Source organism: Mustela erminea, chromosome 7 (genome assembly GCF_009829155.1).
Source record: "Mustela erminea isolate mMusErm1 chromosome 7, mMusErm1.Pri, whole genome shotgun sequence".
In the NCBI taxonomy this organism is placed as follows: domain Eukaryota; kingdom Metazoa; phylum Chordata; class Mammalia; order Carnivora; family Mustelidae; genus Mustela; species Mustela erminea.
The window spans coordinates 111,648,108-111,674,125 of record NC_045620.1 but is presented as its reverse complement, the minus strand read 5'-3'; the positions used below and the strand labels follow the sequence as shown (position 1 = coordinate 111,674,125).

General features: G+C 35.8%; 1 protein-coding gene and 1 long non-coding RNA gene across 3 annotated transcripts in view; one reads left to right on the top strand and one right to left on the bottom strand.

Annotated features, from left to right (window-relative positions):
• PRKD3 (protein kinase D3) overlaps positions 1 to 26,018 on the bottom strand; it is an 82,936-nt gene that overhangs the window by 33,875 nt on the left and 23,043 nt on the right. The window contains exons 2-6 of one of the 2 annotated variants that reach the window (XM_032352958.1): positions 19,243 to 19,328; positions 9,902 to 10,040; positions 8,222 to 8,353; positions 6,713 to 6,870; positions 1,628 to 1,820 (exon numbers count right to left, since the gene is read on the bottom strand). In XM_032352958.1, coding sequence (XP_032208849.1) covers positions 1,628 to 1,820; positions 6,713 to 6,870; positions 8,222 to 8,353; positions 9,902 to 10,016 — 598 coding nt within the window. In that variant the 5' untranslated portion in view covers positions 10,017 to 10,040; positions 19,243 to 19,328. The remainder of the gene's footprint in view (positions 1 to 1,627; positions 1,821 to 6,712; positions 6,871 to 8,221; positions 8,354 to 9,901; positions 10,041 to 19,242; positions 19,329 to 26,018) is intronic. The other variant, XM_032352957.1, reaches the window with a different exon arrangement.
• Positions 8,538 to 25,124, top strand: LOC116596020. Its single transcript, XR_004287975.1, has 3 exons — positions 8,538 to 8,913; positions 11,580 to 11,658; positions 24,907 to 25,124. It is a non-coding gene; the product is annotated as an uncharacterized LOC116596020 (long non-coding RNA).

Genomic DNA, 26,018 nt, shown 5'->3' with positions numbered 1-26,018 from the left:
AAGAAATTAAACCAATAAACTGGTGCAGAGTTAACTGGTTTTATTTCAAAATTCATTAATCTACATATTTATTTTAGGTCCTCTATAAAATACTGTACTGCACTGCATATGGTTCTAGAATGTTTCTGTTCTGCTCAACAGAGCAACATTATTTACAACCTTTACTAAGATTATCTCTTGGCTAGAATTTGCACATCTGTTATTAATGTTCTTTCCCAAAACATTCCTTAGTGACTGCTTGCCAATACACTTTGGTGTTGATATTTTAAGGTATTAATTTATATATTAACTCATACTCAAAGTAAGCTGTTGAAATAAAATTTCAACATTTAATTATGCCTGCCTGATAGTTATTAAATACCTGGCAACAAAGGCACAACATGTTCTCTATCTGATGTTCTCCTATGTTGTCAAGAGAAGTATTCTTATATACTTGAGTTCAATTTATGTAATTACTCTATTCTGTGTTATAAATAGTTGGTTTATTGCTACAAAGACCTCAGCTCTAATGTTTTATTTAGATAAAACTGTGTAATTCAACTCCACAACTACATCTATTATATAAAAAGTATGATACCAAGAACTGTTAAAATAATCACATAAAAAATAAGTACATAGGATGACAGGTTACTTATATTGCATACTGGCTCAATAATTAATAAGACATTTTAAACTCTACTTTGGCTTAAACTCTACTTTTGGTTTTCACTATATTGTATAGCACTGTTGTTAAGAAGATATGAGACAAAAAGGTAAAATCATCTTTAAAAAGCATAAAATATTACACAACTATAGGAAAATATATTCCATTATTCTATTGAAAACCTGGTTCATTAAGAGATGTTTCTAGAGTACTTTGATAGTGTTCTGGGTTTTATTCCAAATATGGGTAATCCCTTTCACAATTTCAGTGGCTTCTACTATAGTCTTCCTATTTCAGTGTGATAACAATTTGGAGTAACAGTTTTGGTACAGGTCTCCTAGCTACATAATTAAAACAAAAACAATAAAACTCTTGTAATAGGTTTGCTTGTGTGTATGAATATTTAAAGGAAAGAGGAAAGCATTATTTTATATTTTGGGTAGCATCTGGCTCTGAAATCAGAAAGACTTAAGCTCAAATATCTGCTTACCTTCTTACTAACTATCCTATATTGGCTCGTGTTAAGCAACCATATCTTATAGATCCAAATTCTAGTTTTTTGTTTACATCCTACCTTTTCTGCAGCATAATTCCTGGCACATAGTACATTTACTGCAGAGAGCAGTTGTTAATAAATAAATATGTATGTGTGGGCAGGCATGTATTATCTTTTTTTTTTTTTTTTTGACAGAGACAGACATAGTGAGAGAGGGAACACAAGTAGGGGGAGTGGGAGAGGGAGAAGCAGGCTTCCTGCCTCGCAGAGAGCCTGATGCAGGGTTCGATCCCAGGACCCTGGGATCACGACCTGAGCCGAAGGCAGATGTTTAACAACTGAGCCACCCAGGCGCCCCTGAATTGTCCTTTTCAAGTTAACAACTAGGAAACCAATTTCTTTGCCTAATGCTTCCGAAATAAATATTTTGAACCAAATTTGCTACTGAAAATATATAAATTGTACTTAAGAAAAACAACCAATCCTACCTTTACACTGCATTCCTTGGCGAAAGAGGCCTTTCAGTAACCGCTTGCAGTACTGACATATTGTGGGACGGGTGTAAGAGTGAACAGCAAATGTGTGTGGAACTTTGACTCTGCACATTACCATCTTTTCCATCCAGATTGGGCGACCACTCCAAGAAGGAATTCTTTTACTTGGTTCTTGGTGAACATGTGACTAAAACATGAGTAATTTTCATAAGTATAAGTCAAAATTAAAAACACAGTATTAAGAGCAGGATTTGACCACATAAGTCATTTACATTGGACATTAAAGCCAAGAATCTAAAATGCACATCTCAGCAGTTTCCTCTGGAAGCTTAACTTACAAACACTTGAATGTGAACACTGTGAATTTTTTGTTATTATTTATGCTAAAAAAAACACGTTTTCCTCTTCACATATGTATATTCACTGTAAACTACTTTTGCTAGGCACATATCACATTTTACAGATAAAAAACAAAAGCCTTAGATTGAACTTATGACATATTTAAATCCCTTGAAAAACATTACCAAGAAATTAATCATAGGAAAACTAAATTCAGAAAGTGTTATTATTACTCATGTTGAATTACTGAATATGTCTGAAAATATTTTGAAACAAATCTTGGTTTTCCAAATTTATTTTTATAAATTCTAAAATATGTTTGTTAAAAACTTTAGTTTAATTAATGATGATTAAAAAAATGGCAGATACAAATTAGCCAAAACAACATTAGCCCCAGGACTTATGCTTTAGGAGGTTCCTTCATATTTAACTATTTTCTAGTTATTTGGGCCTTTTCCCCTAGATAAGCAAAAAGGAATATTAAATGTGTTGATTAAAAATTTTTGTATAACTTGAGGGATAACTAGATATTTGTATCTATGGTACTTTCTATATATACAAAAGAAATAAATTACAGGCCAGTTCAATATGGCCCATGCCATTCACTCAACCTTCACTGATTATTATATTAGAGGCCCAACCTGACGCTTTGTATCACAGAAGCAAAAATGAATTAAGTACAGTCCATGTTCTCAAGCACAAAATACCTAACAACCATCTAGATGCATTATACATTTTGTTGTAGCTGCTTGCACCTTCACTGCCAGAACTGAGGTCCTGAGATCTTTCTTATGCCTTCCATAACTAGTCATGTCTGTAGCCCAGAGAAGTTGAATCAGTCTACGAAGGTATGTCCAACTAATAAAAGCAAAAGAAGCCAGAAGCAACTAAGAGACAGAAGTATATGAAAGAAGTGAAGGGAAGACGGGGGAAATAAAGGCTTTTTGGAAGAAAGCAGGAAGGCAGAAAAGAAGAATAAAGGACATATGAATGGAGGAAAGCATTATAAAAAAGTACATAAATGGTTTTTCACTAATGTGTTGCCACAAAAGTTCTAAAACGAATTATGAAGCAGTTTAATATAAGAAAAGTAAAAAAAGAAGGTTAAAACCCAAGCCAAACCTGCTTGCCTGCTTCAGCTCCCCAAGGTCTCCTGCTCTGGTCTGGCTCACCCTTCTATCAGGCAGCCAGGTACAGAGCACCTTCGGCAAAATAAGCACCATAGTGATCCTGCAAAGCTAATCAAGAAGCCAGCAAGAACCAGAAACAGATGTTGTAGGCTTTTGTTCATCCCTGGGTCCCTATTCTCAACACTCTTTTCTTGCTCTTGCTTCTACCAGTTTTGGTTTGTCTCAAGTTTCAAACATACAAGACGGAATAAGATTGATTTTGCCAGTCATCATCAAATACATAGGATACCCTGGCAAGGTAGAACTTTCCTAACAGATCCCTTCATATGCCAATGGCCAGCTGGTGACTCATTGCCTTTTGTCAGATCCTCCTGGGACTGGGTATTAGGGACATGGTACACAGTACGTATGCAAGGAACTACACATGGGACTGCGGTTGTAGCAGCCACCTAATCTTTCATGTCTAGAACAAGCAGTAGTTTAAATATGAAAAACGAGGCTCTAAGATTAATATTACTAAGTCCTAGTATCAAAATCAAGATCTAGCCCTCAATCTTCTACATAGAAGTCCAGTGATTCTTAATCTTTCCCCAACTCAACATACCTGGGCATATGCTACAATCTCATTAATGACTGTGGTTTACCACTCTGTGGAATGAGGAAGGCAGGAAAGGTATGGAAGACTGAACCAGAATTTGGAGGAAGGAGGGCAATGGTAAAATTACCTGGAGTATTTGGTGAAAATGGGACCACTGAGATTAGAGTAACTAGAGTTGAGTGAAAGTTCTTCTCTTGCCTTGCTTTAATGGTCCCTCTTTACAAACTATTAAATTCTTCTTATTAATGTGTACCAAGAAATTCTCTAAAAGTGATCAAATTATTTCCACAGTGTGAGTTTCAACTAATATTTGCTGAAGTGAACATTTGCTCACAAAAACTTTGTAACAATGTTGCCAACTCTCAATTAGGTGCAATAATGAAGGCAATCAAAGCATGTAACGGGGCAATTCCCTAATTATATATCTTTCACTTTGGAATATTATTCAATGAAAAAAATACCCCCACTTTTATGCATACAATTAGCCCCAACAGTTTCTTTCTACCTTGATTCTGTCCTGTCTTGGCCCCTTGGGCATTTGCCCAATGTGCTGCTAGGAATGTTCCCCTTTCTCTCATCTCCAAATAGCCATCACTCAATTCTTGTCTCTCCAACCATAGAGGTCCTGTTGGAACCAAATTCCGTGAAAAGCCTGTCTTCTTGTGCTCCTCCCTCTCTTTACTTGCTTCCCTTTAGACTGATTGCAGATACTCTAACAGAAACTGCCTTCGTACATGTAAATGAGGACAACCTCAGAGTCAGATTCAGAAGTTTTTATTCCCAACTGGCCTTTTCCAAGCTTATATCAGGGGTCAGTAAAGGTTAATATTGTGACCACTCAGAAACTTTCCTTCCTCATTCCTCATCTGAAAAATGAAGATAGGAGCTGCCTACCTTCTAGAACTGCCATGAAGATGACATAAGAAAATACAAGTACAGCATCCAGCATGAAGCCTGCCACACAGAATTTAGGAGGCTCTCACCATGTGGCAATCTGGAGTTAGTTCTTCTCTCACTTTGGTTCAGATCGAGGTTGCACTCATTTCCTCATTGCTATCTCCTCTATTCTTTTAGAGTGTCCTCTTTTTCTACTCTCCCTTCCCTCCAATTTTCTTCTGTAAGCTCTTCTTTTACTGTACCTTTTTCCTTTTTAAGACTGAATGCTTGGGACTGATAAAAGCAACTTTTGAGAAATGATTTCTACTCGTTATGAAATACTCTGCACAACCTAACCAACACAAACATATCACTCTATTTTTTCTACTTCCCTAAGGAATTTTCATCTTCAGGATAAAATATAAACTAATGAATTAAAACTTAATACATTATTCATTTGCTCTGTCCTGCTATTTCTTTTTTTTTTTTTTTTTAAGATTTTATTTATTTATTTGACAGACATAGATCACAAGTAGGCAGAGAAGCAGGCAGAGAGAGAGGGGGAAGAGGATCCCTGCTGAGCAGAGAGCCCGATGCGGGGTTCGATCCCAGGACCCTGGGATCATGACCTGAGCCGAAGGCAGAGGCCCAACCCACTGGGCCACCCAGGCGCCCCTGTCCTGCTATTTCTTAATCTAGTTTTACTCATCTGGGGTAGCTGGCATCTCAGCATCATTTGTGGGACTCTTAAAAAAAAAATACCTCTATCCTACGGAACTCACTCCTAAGTTCCTATGCAGTTCATCTATAAAATGTACTAACTTTTCAATTACCAGACTTTCCCCAAACTCTTGCATATGTTTATAATAACACTTTGCTCTCCGTTCGTTGTACCATAGCATTCTTGTTTTCTAAGGTAAACACCTCACATCAGGGCTAAACAACATGGGAACATGGGATTTTTGTGAAAGAACTTCAGATGCTTTTATTCTGATGCCTCAGTAGAGCAAAATCTTGTGACTAGGATATCAGGACAATAGCCCAAAGGCTTGATTTTGCCATTCATTTATGGAAGACCAAGGAGGTTACAGAAACAACTAAATTATAAGATTGCAACTTATATATTGCAACTAAATTATGATCTACGGATGGAGGTCACTTTAAGTACTAGCAAATGAATAACCAAGTTATTTTTTCTTCCCTGATCTACTGTCTTATTCTTCAGAGGTACGATATATTAGGAAAAAAATCAATAACCTAAAAATAATCTGATCTGGATTTAATTCTAATGTTGCTTACCAATTTGCTCTGTGACTTGAGTCAAGTTACTACTTGACCATTTTGAGTCTCAACTGTCTCATTATGTACACATCTACTAAGATATCTCACTGGAGTATTGTGTGGATCAATATGTTCATTCATTCCTCACTGAATACTTACTAATTACAAAGTATTGTGCTGGGCATGGTAGGGCACACAAACACATGAGCACTATCTTTTCTAAACAGATCATAAATTCCTTGAGGACACTATGATATTAATTAGAATGTTATACATACCATTAGCAAGGTTTGAAAAGTGGTTTGGCATTCAGCAAATAAAATAACTTCTAGGTAAGGGAAAAAATCCAGGAAAGGCAGCTGTTGAGCTAGATCTGGAAAAAGCATGTAGGAGGGACACCAATAAAAGCAAAGGTAGAGGGAGCAATGGTGTGTTCAGGGAATGTTGAATAGAACAGACTGCTGGGGTGGGGGGAAGAACAGAATGTTGGAAATATAGGATGTATAAAGGCTTCCTAGTGGGGAGTGATATAATCAGAGTTGTATATGAAGCTGTAGTGAAATAAAATGATCAGGCTCTTGTATGTAAGATGAAGTGAAGTATGGGAACCAGAAGCTAGACACTGGTAAGGAGGCTAATGCAGTGGTCCAAGTGATAATGTAGTCCCAAAGTAGATAAAAGGCAATTCATTACTACTAGTAAACTCTGTCTCCAGTAAGATGTGTTAAGTTTTTCAAGTGTAGGAATGTGAGTAGTCTTTAGTACATAATTTATATTCTGGGATGATGTCATATATCCTTTAGAAACATAAGGAATAAGTAGTAAAATGTTCTTTTATTGCCTTAAAATACATACCTCTTCTGTGGGAAGGGCTACATATTCAGTCTGTAGAAGTCTTGGAACTGAGAGGCCAGGTCCTGGCAGAGACACATTTGATAGACGTCTCTTTCTTACTCCACTGCAATTATTTGGAATCTTGAAGGCACATCGTTTATGATAATTTAATCCACAGCCTAAATATATTTTAAAGGTAAAAAAAATAATAGATCAAAGAAATTTTAGGGGGACGCCTGGGTGGCTCAGTCATTAAGTGCCTGCATTCAGCTCAAGTCATGACTACAGGGTCATGGGATCGAGCCCCACATCAGGCTCCATGCTTAGTGGGGATTTGCTTCTCCTTTTCCTGCTGCTCCCCAAGCTTGTACATGTACTCTCTCTGACGAATAAATAAAATCTTTAAAAAAATTTTTTAATTTTAATATATACATATTTATGTATTAGCGTTTTAATTATATAATTTTAATTATAATATATAATAGATTTATATACATGATTATAAAAGTATATTTATAATATATAATTAAATATTATAACTTTAATTATAAAATTTTATAATATATTTATATATAATTTATATATTATAAATTATAGTTTATGATATATTTATATAATTATAATTATAAGAATTTTAAATAATTTTATAGTAATAATTTTTAATAATTTTATGACTATAAATACATATTTACAATATATAAAGTATGTTACATAAAAAATACATGCTTCTTTTATTTAATTTCTTTTCTTTGGCAGCAATAGTTATCCTAGATGACAAGCTAAGTGAAGCCAAAAAATTCAGTATGAATTATTGGGCTCCACATGACTAACTGAATCAGAAATTCTGGGGATGGGTCCCAGCAAAGTATGCTTTAACAAGTCCTTGTGATTCTGATACGTGGCCAAGTTTGAGAACAACTAACTTAAACACCAGCAAACTGTGGACTGTATACTAAACCCTCCCCATGACATGTGAAAGTTACAAGAAATCCAAATTTCAGTGTTCATAATTCATTTTATTGAAATGCAGCATACTTCTCATTTCTTTACATCTTGTTTATAGATAGCTTTCAGGGCACACAAGCAGAGTTAAGTAGTTGTGGCAGAGACTCTTAGCCAACAAAACTTAAAATATTTAGTTTCTGGACCTTTACAGAGAAACTTTAATGATTCTCCACCTTAAATACTTAAGAGGACTCAGAAATGTGCACCTGACTCCTGTGACAGTTTTAATTCAGAAAAACAGATCTGTCCAATTCTAAACCCTAGTTACCACCTAGTCACCAACCAAGGATCTTTTTTTTTTTTTTAAAGATTTTATTTATCAGAGAGATAGAGAAAGCACATGCATGCGCACACATGCACAAGGCTGAGGGTGGGATCCCAGGACCCCGAGTTAATGATCTGAGAGGAAGGCAGACACTTAACTGACTGAACCACCCAGGCACCCCAATCTTATTCTTTCATTAATGATTAGAAAATGCAGATACAAAATCCTATTTTAATGGTACAAAAACTTAGTACACATACCTTCACACTTCAGTCCTTGACGTACCAATCCCCAGAGCATCTCACCACAATAATCACAAAAAGTGGGAGCTTTATAAGAATGTACGTACAGAGTATGTGGACGAATCTGGAAGTCTTCTACTGTAGCCAAAGCTTTTTAAAAAGAAAAGTAGCCAAATAAGATTTGGCAATGAGATTAAGAACACTGACCATATTCATTTATGTCAAAGTACACAGAATCTTTTTTCTCTGAAAGCTTCATTTATCATAAAAAATAATTTATCTTCAGCATTTAATTATTGTGGTTTTCAAACTATTTTAGGAAGTTCATCAACTCCAAATAACTTGAGCTCTAAAACTAGGTCTGCAGGTAGGTATTTCAACCTCCAAAAACATATTTAACATAGTGGCAAGATCACAAATAGTTGGTAGGTCTGTTTTTACAATTAAAAACTGTCTAATTTATAACACACTGGGAAACAGAACATTAAAGTAAAAAAAGGGGGGGGGCAAAAAGTAAAAAACGTAAAACTCATGGAAACTAGGGAACTTAATCTCAATGGTAAACACTCTGAGTTCCAACTTAGAATCTCAACATAAGTTTTCTGTCTTCTCAATAGTCCTAGAAGTTTAGAAAAAGAGACTCCCCTCCTCTCTGTGAGCAACTGAACAAGTAGACACACCCACCGGTAGCCATTCTCTCACCTCCACCTGTAAGTCATTAGTGGATATCCCTGTGTTCTGATGGGCCTGATGAAGGGTCCAGAGCAAAGAAGGAACAGATATGAGTCTGACCTCCAGGGAGGACAAGGAGTAAAGCCCTCCTGGAGTGGAGAGAAAGACAGGGATTGGGAAATTTACACATGACGGGGTGATGGTGCAGATGCATGATTAATGGAGGGGCCAGATGAATGCAAAGGATCAAAGACCAATAAGGAAAGGTGTTGGTAGGGAGGATCTCAAGAACAGGTGCAGAGATGAGTCTGAGAAGCGGAAAAAATGGCGTCAGGAGTCTGCACTCTTGCCTGGCTTTCCTTTTTTTCTTCCCTTTCTGTCTTTTCTCTCTCCTTCTCTCCCTCCCTCCTTTCCTGTCAAACAAGAATTTCTGCAGGACTACTAGGTGCATTCGTTGTTCTTTTACATCCCCGCCAACAATCCTGCCCATCTGCTGCTGGATGAGGTCAGAAATAGAAGGAGCTAAGGAACGACAAACGGCAAGAGTGGATGAAGGGGAAAGGAGGGCGGTAAGAAAATGCCCACTGAGAACACACAGGGAAGGAGCAATACTGAAATCATGGGAACAATCAGTATCAGTTTCCTCTTCCACATCTTCATTATTTCTTCTTCTCCTTTCATTTCTGAACCCCAATTCTCTTCTTCTATGCTCTTCACAGAAATGGGGAAAATGAGATTGAATTTCAGTATAATTATTTTATTTCTTTGATTCAGAAGTATATTCCTCTTCCAGTTCCAATGATAATTCCCTTAGCTTAGGAACATTCAGAAAAACAATTCAGGGCTTATTTTCCTACTTTCTCATCTGTGACATAAACTTCCTGACGGGAAAACTCACATGGTCACCATTATTATAGATGAAAGAAGTAAAGTAACTGTAGCACAAAGACTAACTGAACATAGCATTTAGTAGAAAAAATAAGATTCATTCAAAAAAATAAAAAATAAAAGGAGTTATTTACTTACCTGAAAGAACAACTTCTACTAGGTCTCCTTCATGTATTTCATCTGCTGAGGTAATCAGCTGCAAAATATTTTCTGAGTTCATGTCATGGCGAAAGAGAAGAATTTTGTCATACATGCCAAAGAATCCACACTCTGGAAACTACAGGAGAAGAGTCCTATATCAGCATACCCATAGGTTTCCATTTTTATGAGTAAATGTCTCAATCTTATGAAAGAATCTTACATGTGGTTTTTAGCCTAACACTGCTAACAATTCTATTAATATCTAAAAGATCAACCATGGATTCAAGCATCCTTGGTTCATTTTCAAGTTCAAAAATTTAACAGTAGGGGCTCCTGGCTGGCTCAGTGGGTTAAGTCTCTGCCTTGAGCTCAGGTCATGGTCTCAGGGTCCTGGGATCAAGCCCCGCATTGGGCTCTCTGCTCAGCAGGGAGCCTGCTTCCCCCCACCTTCTGCCTGCCTACTTGTGATCTGTCAAATAAATCAACAAAATCTTAAAAAAAAAAAATACAACAGTAAACTTAAATACAATTTTTTTTTAAGCACATGTCTCTTAGAAACATAGAATTTCCTCTTTCAGTTATTGATGGAGACTATAATCTTGAATTTAACTGCTACTCTATCTTACATTGCCTGAGATATGCAGTCTTTCTTGTCCTCTAGAACTGAGCTTCCTCTACAGCTACTAGCCACATGCAGCTAAATTAAAATTAGTTAAAATTAAATAAAATGAAAAGTTCAGCTCCTCAGTCACTCTGACCACACTGCATGCACTTAATCACTACCCTAGCTACTGACTTGTCTATCATTTTGGACTATGCAGATATAGAACACTTTCATCATCACTTTAAACTCTACTGAACGAACCTAGTAGATTAATAATTCCCAAACTACTGTCACAAAAGTATCAATTCCAAAATTTTTGACAAATACACCTATGGCCTCTAGCATCTAATACGTTCTTTACCACTGTAATTACAAGTACATGATTTTTATGGTAACTTTCTTTTTACTATTTTTTTTTTTAAATATGTGTATTTAGTTGAGAGGGAAAGAGGGAGGAAGGGAGAGAGCACAGAAGTGGGAGGTACAGACAGAGAGGGAGAAAAATTAACAAGCCGATTCTGCACTGAGCATGGAGCCAGACACGGGGCTTGATCCCAGTACCCTGAGATCATGACCTGAGCCAAAATCAAGAGTTGGACGCTTAACTGACTGCAACACTCAGGTGCCCTGGTAACCTTTTAAAAAACCTTTGACCAGAACAGGAGACTTAGAGATCTGTTCACATGCCCTATGTATATTATTTCAAGGCTTCTACACTTTGTGACTACAGAGCTGACACTGTGGGTATTGGCATACCACTAAAATATGAAGGTATGAGCTCTAACAGTTTTTATAGTTAATAAAGTTATTTAAGAGAAAATTTTAAATACCTGCCTTACAAAATAACTTTAATTTCTAAATCAAGATCAAGATCATCTAAAACACCAGAGCCCTGAGAAATGCTGCTCCAGGTATTTCAATTTTCTTAAGTTTATCTCAGATTTGGATACCCTCATTGACTTATTTGGCTCCTCAGAGAATATCCTTTAATGTACTATACAGTAAGTCACTAGCCTGCACTGAATGGCTTGATACGTATGTCACACTAAACCATAACTGCATTTATTGCAGGGATGTTGCTGAGGATATGTTCACTTACTTCAAGAATGGTAGCCCTTCTCCGTGAGGATTCATAAAAGGAATTTCTCTGGTTGGTTCTATAATATAAACAATCTGATCACCCAATTAATCATGTTTTTTTGTTTACTTCACTCACTGGGAAAAGCAAAGCTAAATTTATGGCCCACTTCTAACATGAGTTTAGGATCTTACAAGCATGTGTTTTAGGTGGAAATGTCTTCTTATCTTCTGAACTTCATTTTCCCACTAAAAATCCTTATATAGGTATATGTCTACAAAGGTCTAAATTTTATTGGAAAATTATTAAAATAAAAAAATTAGAAACAATGATTTAATTAGAAATTTGAGTCGATTTGAATTTTTTTAAACCTGAGTAAATAATGAAAAAGCACAGAAATATTTGGAGTTTTTATAATATCCTACTTTCAACTGAGTTACCAATAATACTAACAAAACTTTATAATATGCTTTAAATATATATCTAACAGTGTAACAATTGTCAATTGAAAAGCTAGGGAGTAAAAATACAGAATCAAAAAAATATTTTTATTACATTTTAAAGTTTGTAATGAAAATTTTATAAAATTTTATTAAGTATTATCAAATTAGAAAACATTTAATAGGAATAAAACATCTCCATAAATTAGCTGCAACAGTTCTTATGTATTAAGAACTTAAGTATTAATAAAGAAAAGTTTCCAGGGCGCCTGGGTGGCTCAGTCTGTCAAGCAGCTGCCTTCAGCCCAGGTCATGATCCCAGGGTCCTGGGATCAAGCCCAGTATCCCAGTATCGGGCTCACTGCTTGGCAGGTGCCTGCTTTTCTCTCTCCCTCTGCTTGCCACTCCCCCTGCTTGTTCACTTTCACTCATCCATGAACAAAATCTTTAAAAAAAAAAAAAAAAAAAAATTCCACATTCCATCCTTATATAAAAATGACTAACAAGGGATGCCTGGGTGGCACAGTTGGTTTAGTGTCTGCCTGTAGCTCAGGTCATGATCCCAGAGTCCTGGGATCAACCCTCTCCCCCTGCCCCTCCCCCTGCTCCTGTTCACACTCTCTCTCTCTCAAATAAATAAAATCTTAAAAAAAATTTTTTTTTTGCATGAATAAAACTCATTTTAAAAGTTCCACATTTTTTTTTTATGTCTTCTGAGTGCAAGGCATTGTTCCCATGGTATGTAAAGTTAAGGCAGACCTCCCCTCCCAGGAGTTTACAATCTAGTAGGAAGACGGTAATAAAACAAATCAATAACATCGTAAAGGAAATACCAAAAATGAAAAATAAATAAAATTCTAGAAGAAGGGAAAAAAACTTTAACCGGGAATGTGGAATGTCACTGAAACAGTGATAAAAAAGGGAAGCAAGTTTCCATGGGCAGAAAGTGAAAGTGGAAGTACAAAGGTCGTAGTTGAGAAAACACACAAATGGAAGAAAGTTAAGTGGACCCCTACGACTGAAGAACGAGGCAAGGGCTGGGGTAGGAAGAGGACAAAAATGCACACAGGAGCCCCATGGAGACTATACTTAAGAAAGAAACTTGGGAGTCATCAGAATGAGGCGCAGGCATTGCCACCTACTAACTACAGCACCTTAGATAAGCTGCTTAACCTCCCTATGCTGTTTCTTATCTATAAATTTGGAGTAACAGCAGTACTGGCTTTATAGGGTTCTGGTCAAAATTTATGTATTTAATGACATAAAGTAGTACCATGATCAGTAAATACGAGTGGTTCTTTTTATCTTACATCTGAAAGGGGAGAGACAAAAAATCCCAGAGCGAGGCAGTGACGTGATCAAACCTGTACCTTAAAAAGATAATGCTGACATGTAGTAGGGACTGAAACAGGAAGAGACTAGAGTAAGCTCCTAAAGAAGGCTGAAGCTATTGGTCAGTAAAGAGGTAGCAGGGTCTGGATTATTCAGTGAGGAGATGGAAAGGAAGACAAGAAGGAACACTTCTCTCTCAAATCTATCTTTGGTAAATTACATGGATCATTAGTATTGTTTTGACCAAGCCAGAAGTCTCGATAACTAAAGAGCCAAATAAACACATTAATGAAAGAAGAAAACATCAAAAAATGTGTGGCTTAGAAAAAAATACATATAAAATCATCTTCTTGATAAACACATGACCCAGTGATTTCATACTAGCATTATTAAGAAATTGAAGCACAAATAAAAATGACAGGGAGTGTATTAAGAATATTTACTTAAAATAAGCATTTGTGAACCAGGCTGGAAAGCCTTCAGTGATGATAAAAAATGAAGTAATTTTCTAGTCTAGCAAATGTTTACATAAACTATATTCATCTATATTGTTGAGAAATTATAGAGTTCCAAGAGGGGAAAATGTACGAAATAGCTTGTAAAAAATAAATTTCTCCTATTCACAATTATGATTTTAAGTATGACTTGGTAGGATATTTAGGAATCATCTGAGGAGTCAGCACAAAATGAAGTAACAGAAAACAGTGCCTGAAAAAAAAGGCAAGAGACTATTAAACGTTGCCACTGAACATCAGAGAAAAACTGTAGCCAAGTTTTAAAGAACACTATGAAGTCTTGAGACATGGGTATGTTAAATATCTAAAAAGAAGAAACAAGGGAAAAAAAGAAGAACAAGGAAACAAGGAAATAAACCATGAACACACACTTTGAAAGATCTAAACAATTATTCAGAGAAAAACCCATACAAAAAACAAAAAAGCAAAAACCCTGCTAATAATGATTTGAACTTACCCCTATTGACACTTCATAACTTTTATAACAATTCAGAGAGGCGCCTGGGTGCTCAGTCGGTTAAGCATCTGCCTTTAAATGAGGTCATGATCTCAGGGTCCTGGGATAGATTCCTGTGTCAGGCTCCCTGCTCAGTGGGAAGTCTGCTTCTCCTTTTCCTCTGCCCCTTCCCCACCATTTGTGCTCCCTCTCTCAAATGAATAAAATAAAATCTTAAAAAAAATTCAGAAATAAGATTTTTAAGCAGGAGTAAATTGTTAAGCCATGTCTCAATTCTGACCATACACTAGAATCACCTGTGGACCTTAAAAGATCTTCCCAGGTTTATGGTTAAGGTCTGTGGAATAAGACATGGACACCTAAATATCAAGTTTACTTTTATATTATTCAATATACTTATTACATACACTCCTTAAAAAACAGACTTTTTAAAAAAACGCCTTATTTTTAAGAACAATTTTAGAGTTACAGAAAAATTGAGACAGTAGTACAAAGAAATCCTATATACCCCACAACTAGTTTCCCCTATTATGAACATCTTACATTAATATGGTACATTACAATTAATGAACTAAGACTGATACATTAACTAGAAAGTCCATACTTCATTCAGATTTTCTTAGCTTTTACTCAATTTCCTTTTTCCATCCCAGGATCCCACACAGGATACCACATTACCTTTAGCTGTCATGTCTCCGTAGGCCTCTTTTGGCTTTGACAGTGTTTTTTTAAAAAAGAATTTGCTGGGTTCTGAGGACTTTGACCAAAAATCAGGTATTGTGTAGGATGCCCCACCATTAAAATTTATCTAATGTTTTTCTCATGATTAGATTGGAGTTATGGGTTTTGGGGAAGACCACAGAGGTAAAGTGTCATTCTCATCACATATCAAGTGTACCTACTACCAACATGATTTACTGCTATTGATGTAGACCTTGATTATCTGGCTAAGGTAGTATTTGTCAGATTTCTTCACTTGGTGCAAAGTTATTTCCTCTGAGCCCCTAATACTGTACCCGTTGGAAGTCAGTCATCATGTGCAGCCCACTTTTTTTTTTTTAAAGATTTTATTTATTTATTCAAGAGAGAGAGAACATATGTGTGTACATGAGTGGGGGTTGGGGAGAAGAGAGCAGGGCAGAGGGAGAGAGAAACTCTCAAGCAGATTCCATGCTGAGCACAGACCCCACAACCCCATGATCATGACCCTAGCCAAAACCAAGAGTTGTATGCCTAACAAATTGAGCCACCCAGGCACCACTACACAGCCCACTCTTAAGGAATGGTGAGTTATGTCCTTCTCCTTGAAGGCAGAGTATCTATATAAGTTATTTGGAATTCTTCTGCATGTGAGATTTATCTATTCTCACCCACTGATTTATGTATTCATCCAATCATTTATATATACATGTATGCTCACAGGTATTTATTAATACTTTGGGATATAATATACACTTTTTAAAAATATCATTTGGGGACGCCTGGGTGGCTCAGTTGGTTAAGCAGCTGCCTTCGGCTCAGGTCATGATCCCAGCGTCCTGGGATCGAGTCCCACATCGGGCTCCTTGCTCCGCGGGGAGCCTGCTTCTCCCTCTGCCTCTGCCTTCCACTCTGTCTGCCTGTGCTCGCTCTCACGCTCTCTCTCTCTGACAAATAAATAAAATCTTTAAAAAATAAAAAAATAAAAAAAATAAAAATAAAAATATCATTTGTTTTTGAATAGCAATTTATTCACAAGGCTCAAAATTTTTAAAGTACAAAAGAGTATAGTTCAAAATCTATGCTGGAGTTGCCCAGCTAGCCCTGCTGGAGTCGACTATTGCCAGCTCTCCTCAGTATCCTTGTGAAGATATTTTATATCAAAAATGTTTGTTGTTGCTGTTGTTTTACACAATTGTATAGTTTTATTTTACTAGTTTATTTTACTAGTACTATTTTGTTTTACTGACGGGATATGAGTTGAGGAATAAAACTAAGGCCAAACTGCTTTGAGTTCAAATCCTGATCCATTTCACTTATTAACTATAACCGTGGCTAACTTAACCTCAATTTTTCTATCTCCTACTTCATAAGGTAATTATGAAAATTAATAAATGAGTACACACAAAAAGCTTAGAACTCCTGATCCATTTTGGGCACTACATAAACTTAGCTACTGTTTCAAATCTTTTGTTATTACAAACAACACCCAATGTGTAATCTTATACACACAACTTTTTCACTTTTTGAGTATATGAATAGGATTACTTCCCAGAAATAGATTTGCTACGTCAAAGAATATACATATTTGACATTTAATTTTTTTAATTTTGTATTCATTCCTTTTTAGGGAGAGCAAGTACATACGGGTGGAGGAGTGATGGGGGGCGCAGAAGAGAGGGAGAGGGAGAAAAAGAATCTTAAGCAGGCTCCACACCCAGTGTGGAGTCCAATTCAAGGCTTGATCTCATGACTCTGAGATGATGACCTGAGCCAAAATCAAGAGTCATACATTTAAGTGACTGAGCCATGTAGGCGCCCCTTGACTGTTCTTTATAGAGACCATACCAATTTACATTTCCATAAGTAATATACTGAGTGCTTATTTTTCCGCATCCTATTTTTTGTGCTGTATTAGTCAGCTTAGGTTGTATTAACAAAATATCATGGGTGGAACAGCTTAAACAACACCAATTTATTTTCTCAGAATTTTAGAGGCTCGACTCCTGAGATCAGGGTACTAGCATGTTCAAGTTCTTGAGAAGCTTCTTCCTTGCGTGCAGTCAGCAAGCTTGTCCCTAGTGCTCAGATGACCACTCTTCCAAAAATGCACATAGGGGGAGGAAGAGAGGGAGAAGGTAGGAAGAGAGGGAGACACCTCTTTCTTCCTCTTCTTATATAAACCTAGCAATTCTATCAGACTAGAACTCTATGATTCCCTGAACCTTAATTACTTCCTAAAAGTTTTATCTCCAAAGTCACACTGAGTGAGGCTTAAGGCTTCAACCTATGAATGTGAGGGGTGGAGAGGAGAGACAAAATGTAGTCCTTAGCAAATCTGTTAATGTTAGGTAAATGGAATTTTGGTACAGTTTTAATTATAAGAGGCTGAACATCTTTTACATGCTTAAGGACAACTGTATTTCCTTTGTATGCATTAGTTATTTGTATTCTTTGACCATTTTTAACAGATTAGCAGATCCTTAAAACTCCAAATACAAACATTCCTCAAAATGTTTTTCATTATGTAGGAAATCCTTAGTAAGTCCTGGACAACATATCAAAAAACATAAACAAAAACACTGTATACTTAATAGAATATATGTTGAATTTCCCAAAATGATCTGATGCCAACAAAATACTTTATACAGTAAGAGGCCTCTGTGCCAAAGTAATAGCTTATTTGCCTATATCAGACTCCAGTAGAAAAGAATAATAGAGACGTTTTTCCCTTTCAAAATTGTCTAAGAAGAAATATTCTAGCAAACTAATGAAAATCAATTCTTGATTACATTTATAAATCCACTACTTTCATTGGACTCCTTTCTCTTTACCATCCAGAATGCAAGTCTTAGCTAATAAAATGGTATAATGCTTTCTAAGCATTCTACTTTCATGGGGAAGAAAGCAATTTGCCATAGGGAACAAGATTAGAAGAACAGCAGAGGTGGTAACATGCTCAGTAACTGTCAGTTTTAATTGTCACTGGCTATTTATTTAGCTATTCCTAAACTAGGGTTCTTAAGCAGGGCAATCCCCCAGAAGGTATGTAAGGCACTGTGTGTAGTGGGTAGAAGCCAGGGATGCTGCTAAACATCCTATAATCCATGAGGCACTGCAGAGGACAAAAAATTATCCAGCCCCAAATATTGACAGTGCTGAGGTTGAGAAACTCTGCTTTGGGGAATAAGAGGGGTCAAGAATATAGAGAGACTGGAAAATGTGAAAGGAAGTTGACCAAGTTCCGATAATTACACATGCCCATATTACCTTCCCTAGCCTACCTCAGCCTTGATTAAAAGAAGAAAAGAGGAAATGAAAGAAACAGTAAAAGAACTTGCAGGCTAGAAGCAAAATAGGCCTTTAATTTGGCCTCAGTCCAAACTACCCCCAGGGTTTTCTGGACTTGCTTTCTACAGACTGTGCAAATACTCCTTTCTTGACTTCGCAAAATGAATTCTTTTCCCAGTCCGTATGGGAGAGGAATGGAATTTCATTCTAAGTTATCAAATGTGCACCCTTTATATACTGCTCTCTTTGCCCACTTCACATTCCATATGTCTTTACTTTTGCAGTAAAGATGGCTTCAATAATAAAAAAACAGAGTATCTTATCTTTCTAGAACCATCTTATGGAAATATCTTTTGTTGGTGTTAACACGTGTTTGTAATTAAAATGTGCTATTTAACATCATTTCTCAGGAAGTATGTAGTTGAAAAGAAGAATTTCAGTGACTATTTCTATATACAGATAGCACTACAGTCTAGATGAGTCAATGAGAAAAGTATTCAGTGGGGACTCTGAATTTATTCTTAACTTTCATCATTAATCTTCAACCTAGATTTTCTGCATATGACACACTAAAGGAGCTGCTTCATTTAACACCATTTCTCTTTGACACAAACCAGAGCAATCTTTTTTCATTTCCTTTTTACTTGTTTTGGTATTAGTTCTGTTTATCTTTTTTTTTTTTTTTTTTTTTTTTATTTGACAGAGAGAAATTACAAGTACACTGAGAGGCAGGCAGAGAGAGAGAGAAGGAAGCAGGCTCCCTGCTGAGCAGAGAGCCCGATGCGGGACTCGATCCCAGGACCCTGAGATCATGACCTGAGCCGAAGGCAGCGGCTTAACCCACTGAGCCACCCAGGCGCCCAGTTCTGTTTATCTTTAATTCAAACTTTCTGGAACTTTCTATCCCAACCAACATATTTACCTGATTATCTAGCAGAATTGGGGGGGGGGGGAGGATCTTTCTTCGGGTTTGATCTTCCAGATTAGTAATGGTTGCCTGGCATTATTCTGCCAAGACAAAAAATGTAGGGTAAAGAGCAGGATGTCACCTAGCCACTGTAACACAGCTGTAGGAGAAAGAATAGGGGAGGAAAAAGAAAAAAAAAAAACCTAACAGAGAATGACAACTGGTTTCCAGAAAACAAAAGACACAGCTGGGGTTTTCGCTCTACTTTGGCAGAACCTGAAAATTATACCCAATCCATGTCTGCAGAAACAATGTATTCACTTGACAAGTAGATAAAAATCACTCCTAAACTAGGATATACAGGCAAAGACTCTTCAGGTCTAGTGTCATGTAAATGGTCAAACTAAAAACAAATGTTTTACAACCAGCTGCTGAAAGCAGAGTTTGCTTTAGTTAGATTCATTTCAATTTCAGTAAATACCATTACAGCTTAAAATGAACTGCTGTTGGCCAATTTTCTTTCTTATTACTCCAATTACATCTACTATGTTCATTCAACAAATTAACACAATACAGCAGTAGCACTGGCAATTTGAAATCAAGAATGTGAGGAACTAACATTCACTGAAGAGTAGTTACTATGCACCAGGCACCATGACATGGCTCTCTCATTTAACTCTCTCAAAACTCCTAAAACAAGTAATCCCAGTCCTCTAATTAACACTTGATCTCAATTTTTTATATTTTGTCATATGCTAAATACTAAAATCAAAAGGCATGAGTAAAGCAATGTTAGTGTGAAAGAATCCTATACCTGTTTTGGTATTTACTAAAATTTTAAGAACACTATAAGGATCGATGATCTTTCTAGATATGAGAGATTTTAAAATTATGAGTATTACTATTTTGAGGGCACTAATTATGTGGGACACTGCATTCAGAGCTTTACATTTTATCACAATTTTTTAATGAAGGTAGGAATCATGATCCCAGCTTTGCAGATGAAGATCTGAAGTAAGTGACCTGAAAAGGGTTTATAATCTCTAAACAATCTCTTAAAAAGTTTTTAAGAATCAAAGCTCCACCCCCAAGTCTGCCTCTTTGGCTTTAAAACACTGCTATCTCTTTCTTGGGTTATTCTCTCTCTTTTTAAAACATACACCAATAACAAAAAATAATAATACAGGTTTAAACCCTAATATAATTTTGACACTGGGAATCCCTGCACAATCACTCTAAGACTGGGCAAAGCTTTTGATACCCCGGGTTTTGATTTGCTCACTGTAATGTGACTCTTTGGTAGTTCCTCCCAGCAGAGATCTAGTTTCCATTTGGTTCAAGCTCAATTCTACCTCTGCTCAGATCTGTCTGCCTTCTCAGTTCTCACAATCAGTCCCACTAGTTTTTTGAGTTTCATTAGTTTCAGCATTCTCTTCAGCATATAACTCCTAGAAAGAAGAGATACTGCTTGTTGCTAAGTCTGCTTCTTTATAAACCAATATGTAGATAAAGGAATCTATGTATACATCTAAAAATTTACATTCATTCCTGAAACTAATATACACTGTATGTCAACTATACTTCGATAAAAATTAAAATTTACATTCTTTAACTATATCTATATTCACAAAAGAAACTGTACTACATACTTAAAACAAACATGTCCAAGCCAAACTGGCAACTAATCCTATTTGAAAGCTCTCGATTCACATGTAGAAGATTCACAAATAGAATTCTAAGCCAGATAATTCTTTGTTAGAAGCCAATGGCACTCCCTCTCTCCCAGTAAAGACGACCAAACAAAAAATCTCCAGACACTGCTAAATGTTGCCAGGAATCAAAATCATTCTGGTTGAAACCACTGGTTTAATTTAATCTCAAACACTAAACTGAGATATTGGAGCTATAATATCTGCCAATTAAGTAGTGCTAATCTACATTCTTATAAGCAATATGGAAAAAGTTTACTGGTGTTCTCAGAGTGAATTAACTAAGAATTTCAAGTATTTCAAGAAGTTTGCCTTTTGCACAATCCCAGGAACAAAAGAGTTTTTTAAAATAAGTATCTGAAAAATATAAAGTAGTTGGAGCAGGTTGGGCACAACTAAGGTACCAACACATGAAACAGAATGGGAAAGAACACTGGTGCTTATCTGCTTCTTTCTTTCTATAAATCACTTAATCAATAGAGGTTAATTATCACCATAGGTTATTTTCAGTATTGTTTTCAACAGTAAAAGCAGATAGAACATGTCCTTAACCAATGCCTACTGAGCCTAAGGCAATTGGGGGAAAGATGAATAAGAGAGAACCAATTTCAATGTAACATAAATGTTGGAAACACTTCAAATCTTCAAGAAAAGGAAGCTAAATTTTTGGCTTATAGTTAAAGACAACAACAACAAAAGAAACACCACCCCATCCACCCTCGGGATGTGTCATGAAATTGGACTGAATTCCAAGAGTGACCACTTTTGGTCATATCCAAGTTTTTCAGCAAAGCTCAACTACAAATGATGTTAGATATTTTCTTGGAAACAAACAAACAAAAATCACAATGTATATATTTTGTATTATCTGTATTAGAACTCAATCCCATATTTAACTTACTATAAGCCTGAAATCATTGATTATTCTCTATTTCTATGAAGCTTTATCATATCCTCATTTATACTGGAAATACCTATTTCATTTTCCCCCAATGGAACACCATACCTAATCTGTATTTATTACTGCTATTCTGAACATTTCCCCACATGCCTGTTTACTAATTTAACATTTTTGTGAAATGTATTTTTATATCATTTGACTAAATATTTAAAATAATGTTTTTCTTACCAATACATGAGCTCTTTACAGAATAAAGACATTAATGATATTTAAAACTTGTGTAGTATTTCCCCAATCTTATCTTTTTTTTTTTTTTAAAGATTTTATTTATTTATTTGACAGAGAGAGAGATCACAAATAGGCAGAGAGACAGACAGAGAGAGAGATGAGGAGAAGCAGGCTCCCTGCTGAGCAGAGAGCCCTATGTGGGACTCGATCCCAGGCCCCTGGGATCATGACCTGAGCCGAAGGCAGAGGCTTAACCCACTGAGCCACCCAGGCGCCCTCCCCAATCTTATCTTTGTTTTTATTTTTATACATGTAAATATTTTAATTTTCAATACTCAAATCTGTAAACTGTTTTTTCCGCTGTGCCTCCTTTACCTGATATGAAAGTGAGATATCCCATTCTCTGTAAGTTTGATAAATATTCAATTCCTTTTTTTCTCAAAATTCTCATATTTAAAACTTTTACTTTAATTGCTCTGAAGTTTATCCTGGTGTCAGGTATTAAGTGGAGGTCTATGTTAATGCTCCTCTCATTGCCTATCTTGCTTTCTAAACTCCATTTCTGAAAAATGATTCCCTTTTATTTCTCATGCCTCCTTAGCCATATACCTAAAATGTACTATCGATCTATTACTGTTCAAGTAGTATATGGTTTCCATTATTGTAACTTTTTTTTCTCCCCTCTTTCCCTTATTTTTTAGACTTTTAACTTAATACTTTTGGCTACTTTTTTAAACTTTAGAAAAATCAGGTAAAAAGAAATTCCAATAAAATCTTGAATAGAAAACATAATTTGGGAAAAATTATACACTGTCAGTCTTCTTTTTTCAGGAATACGATAATGGATTTTATTTCATAATGTCTTAAATACTTCATAAAAATTTTAAATTTTATTTATATCTGGATTCATCCATTTCTTAAGACAGTTGTCAAAAATACCTTAATCATTTTTTCCTAATGGAAATATTAATGTATTCTTGGTTAGTTTTTATGTCCTCCTTTTGGTATCAAAAGATCTTACATAGTTTTATTTAACTATCCCTAGGCCTCTGTACTTGCTCTATAGGCTCCTTCTGGCAGTTTAGTCCTTTGGAATGTGTCTACTGTGTAGGAATAGACAAAAGCATGTTTACTCACTGCTCAATATTAGGAACTAGTTAAATCAGTTGAACTCAAAATTATGATTCTGAAGCCACATCTGTAATCACCATTAATCTAAAGAATCATATAACCACTTCATCCCCTAAGGAATATAATACACTATAATATTCTAAGACAAAAACCACAGGTTTTCAGGAGCTAAAGAATGCACATGAAATAGACACATATGGCCCAAGAACAGACAATCAAATAAACCACAGAACTGATAGATCATTTACCTCCAATTTTCTGCACCAATAAAGAGAACATTTGTAGAGCTAGTAGAAAACTATAAATAATTTACCTATACAGATTAAGGAACAACTGGGTTGTCTTCTACACAGCAGAAAATGGATTATGACATTTGTGTATATTCTGTCAAGTACAAAAGCGAAACATAAAGTGAGTCACTTTCACTCACTTCTGGATCACCACTAATTTCCAATAAACTCCCAAAAGAAAAGGGTTCCCAAAGTAAGTGCGACTTAAGTTTTGCTTTTTAAGTTTAGAAACCACTAAGATCAGATTAATGATAGTATTATTAATAAACTAATATTGGGACATTGCTACATGTCAGGTGTTAGGCTAAGCAAAACATGTCATTTAATATACATATACACACACAACCATGAAATGAGCACTATTTTGGACCTCATTTTTTAGATAAGAAACCAAGGTTACGCAACTAGTAGGTGGCAGAGATAAACCCAAATTTGACCCAAATTTGTTTTTTGTTTTTGTTTTTAATTTGTTTTTTATTTTTTAAAAATACTTTATTTATTTGACAGAGAGAGAGAGCACAGCAGGAGGAGCAGCAGGGAGCGGGAAAAGCAGGCTCACAGATCAGGGAGCCCCATGTGGGGCTCGATCCCAGGACTCCGGGATCATGACCTGAGCCAAAGGCAGATGCTTAATGACTGAACCAACCAGGCGCCTCCCCCTCACCCAACAAATGCTTTTGAATAACCATACTACACTGTTTCATATGAATTTTAAAACTTATTCAACCAAAAAATACTTGTTGAACACCTACTGTGGACATGACTGACCTCACAGAGCTTAGTTTTATGGTGGCTATACTTAAGTAAAAGAATAATTACAATCAATATAAATGGAAGTTTAAATACAAGTTGTCCAGGAATGAAGAGCACAGCACATGGTAATTAGATGGATATATATAAATGTTGTATTTTACTATTCCCATACTCTCCATAAAAGGCAACTTATGGTTTAATGTACTGGAAGAAAAACAACAGTGGGGATGGTAAATGGAATTACCACAAACAGAACAGAAATCACCACAAATTTCTAGCTCACATAAGTTTAGAACACTACTAGGAAGCAGAATCATACAGCTTTATTCATTTACCTGTGTGTGGGGGGGGAGTTAATATGTGCATAAATACACAGGTTTCTGATTATTGAGAATGTTAAAGGCATCTTGCTTTATCCATGCTGCAAGCTATCAAAGTAGTAGCAGGATACTTTACTAACCACTAGGGTTTATTTCCCCAGGTGAAGGACCATAGTTGGTGACAATAAAAGCAAAAAGTAGGGTTTAAAGCAAGCTTCCATACCTCCTGAATGAGATGGTAGTTATTCCTTTGAGTCATTTATCATTTTGTACCTTCTTTTCAAGTCTTACCATGATCTACCTTATGTTACGATAATTTTCATTCACTCATCTTCTTTTTTTTCCAGAGCACAAATCATTGGGGCAGAAAATTTATCTTTCATCTTGGTAACTCTACAGTATCTAGCATGGTGACTGAAGAGAATAAGTGCACCACAAATATTTGTTCAATTGCATGAAGCCATAACAGATAATGGTACCCGCTAAGGGGTCATTGTACCACACTATTTAGCTCTCTGCAAATTGCCAAGTAAAAGAAATGAAATCACTAGCACTTATTTTTCTATCTAAAATTTTCAACTATCATATTAACCTATAATCAGACTTCACTGAATTTTTTAATTTGTATACAAGATTTAAAATATACATAAATCTTATATGATGGCAAGCTCATACAACAAAATACACAATTTAAATATTTGGAACAAATATCTTCAGTTTATTACATATCTGCCCTTTTAAACTTACTGATTTCTGTTATACTTAGGTTTTTGATTCTGGCTTTCCTTAGAGCCATAGGTAGAACTCTTAAACAGACTCTCTGCTCCCAGAAAGCCTTACTTAAATAGTCTGGGGAAGGGTCTGTTAAGCTTCCTGGTTGTTCTAAGGTGCAGCCAGGGTTGAAAACCACTGTTACAAAATAAATTGTATGTAACCTTGAAACCGCATACATGGAGTTTGTAAACACATAAAAATCTTGATCCTCCATAACATCTGACCTGTGATAAAGATTTCTGAAAATTTAGCTGCTTTTGCATAAATACTATGAAACAAAATTTGAAGATTTTGCTCCTTATTTAAAAAAAAAAAAGCTGGTCTTTAGGAAATGTTCACTGACAGAGTAATCAAAAAGTTTTGTGGGATGTTTAAAAGTTATTGGACAAGCTTTTATAAGGAAAACAAATAGACATAAACACTGAAGTGCATTTGTTAAAATATATATATTAAAGATTGTTCATTTGATTGTCACCAATTTACGACCTTATCAAAAATTACTGAAACATGGAAAACTTTAACAAGGAGCTAGATTCACACTCCTTCAAGCTGTTTCTAACAGCAGGCTGGGACTGAAAAATAATTCACTCAGGTGAATCACACATTCACTCAGATGTGGTCGTGGCATAACCCAGGGATGATTCAAATACAGCTTTCCATTACACTATATATTTCAACCGACGGT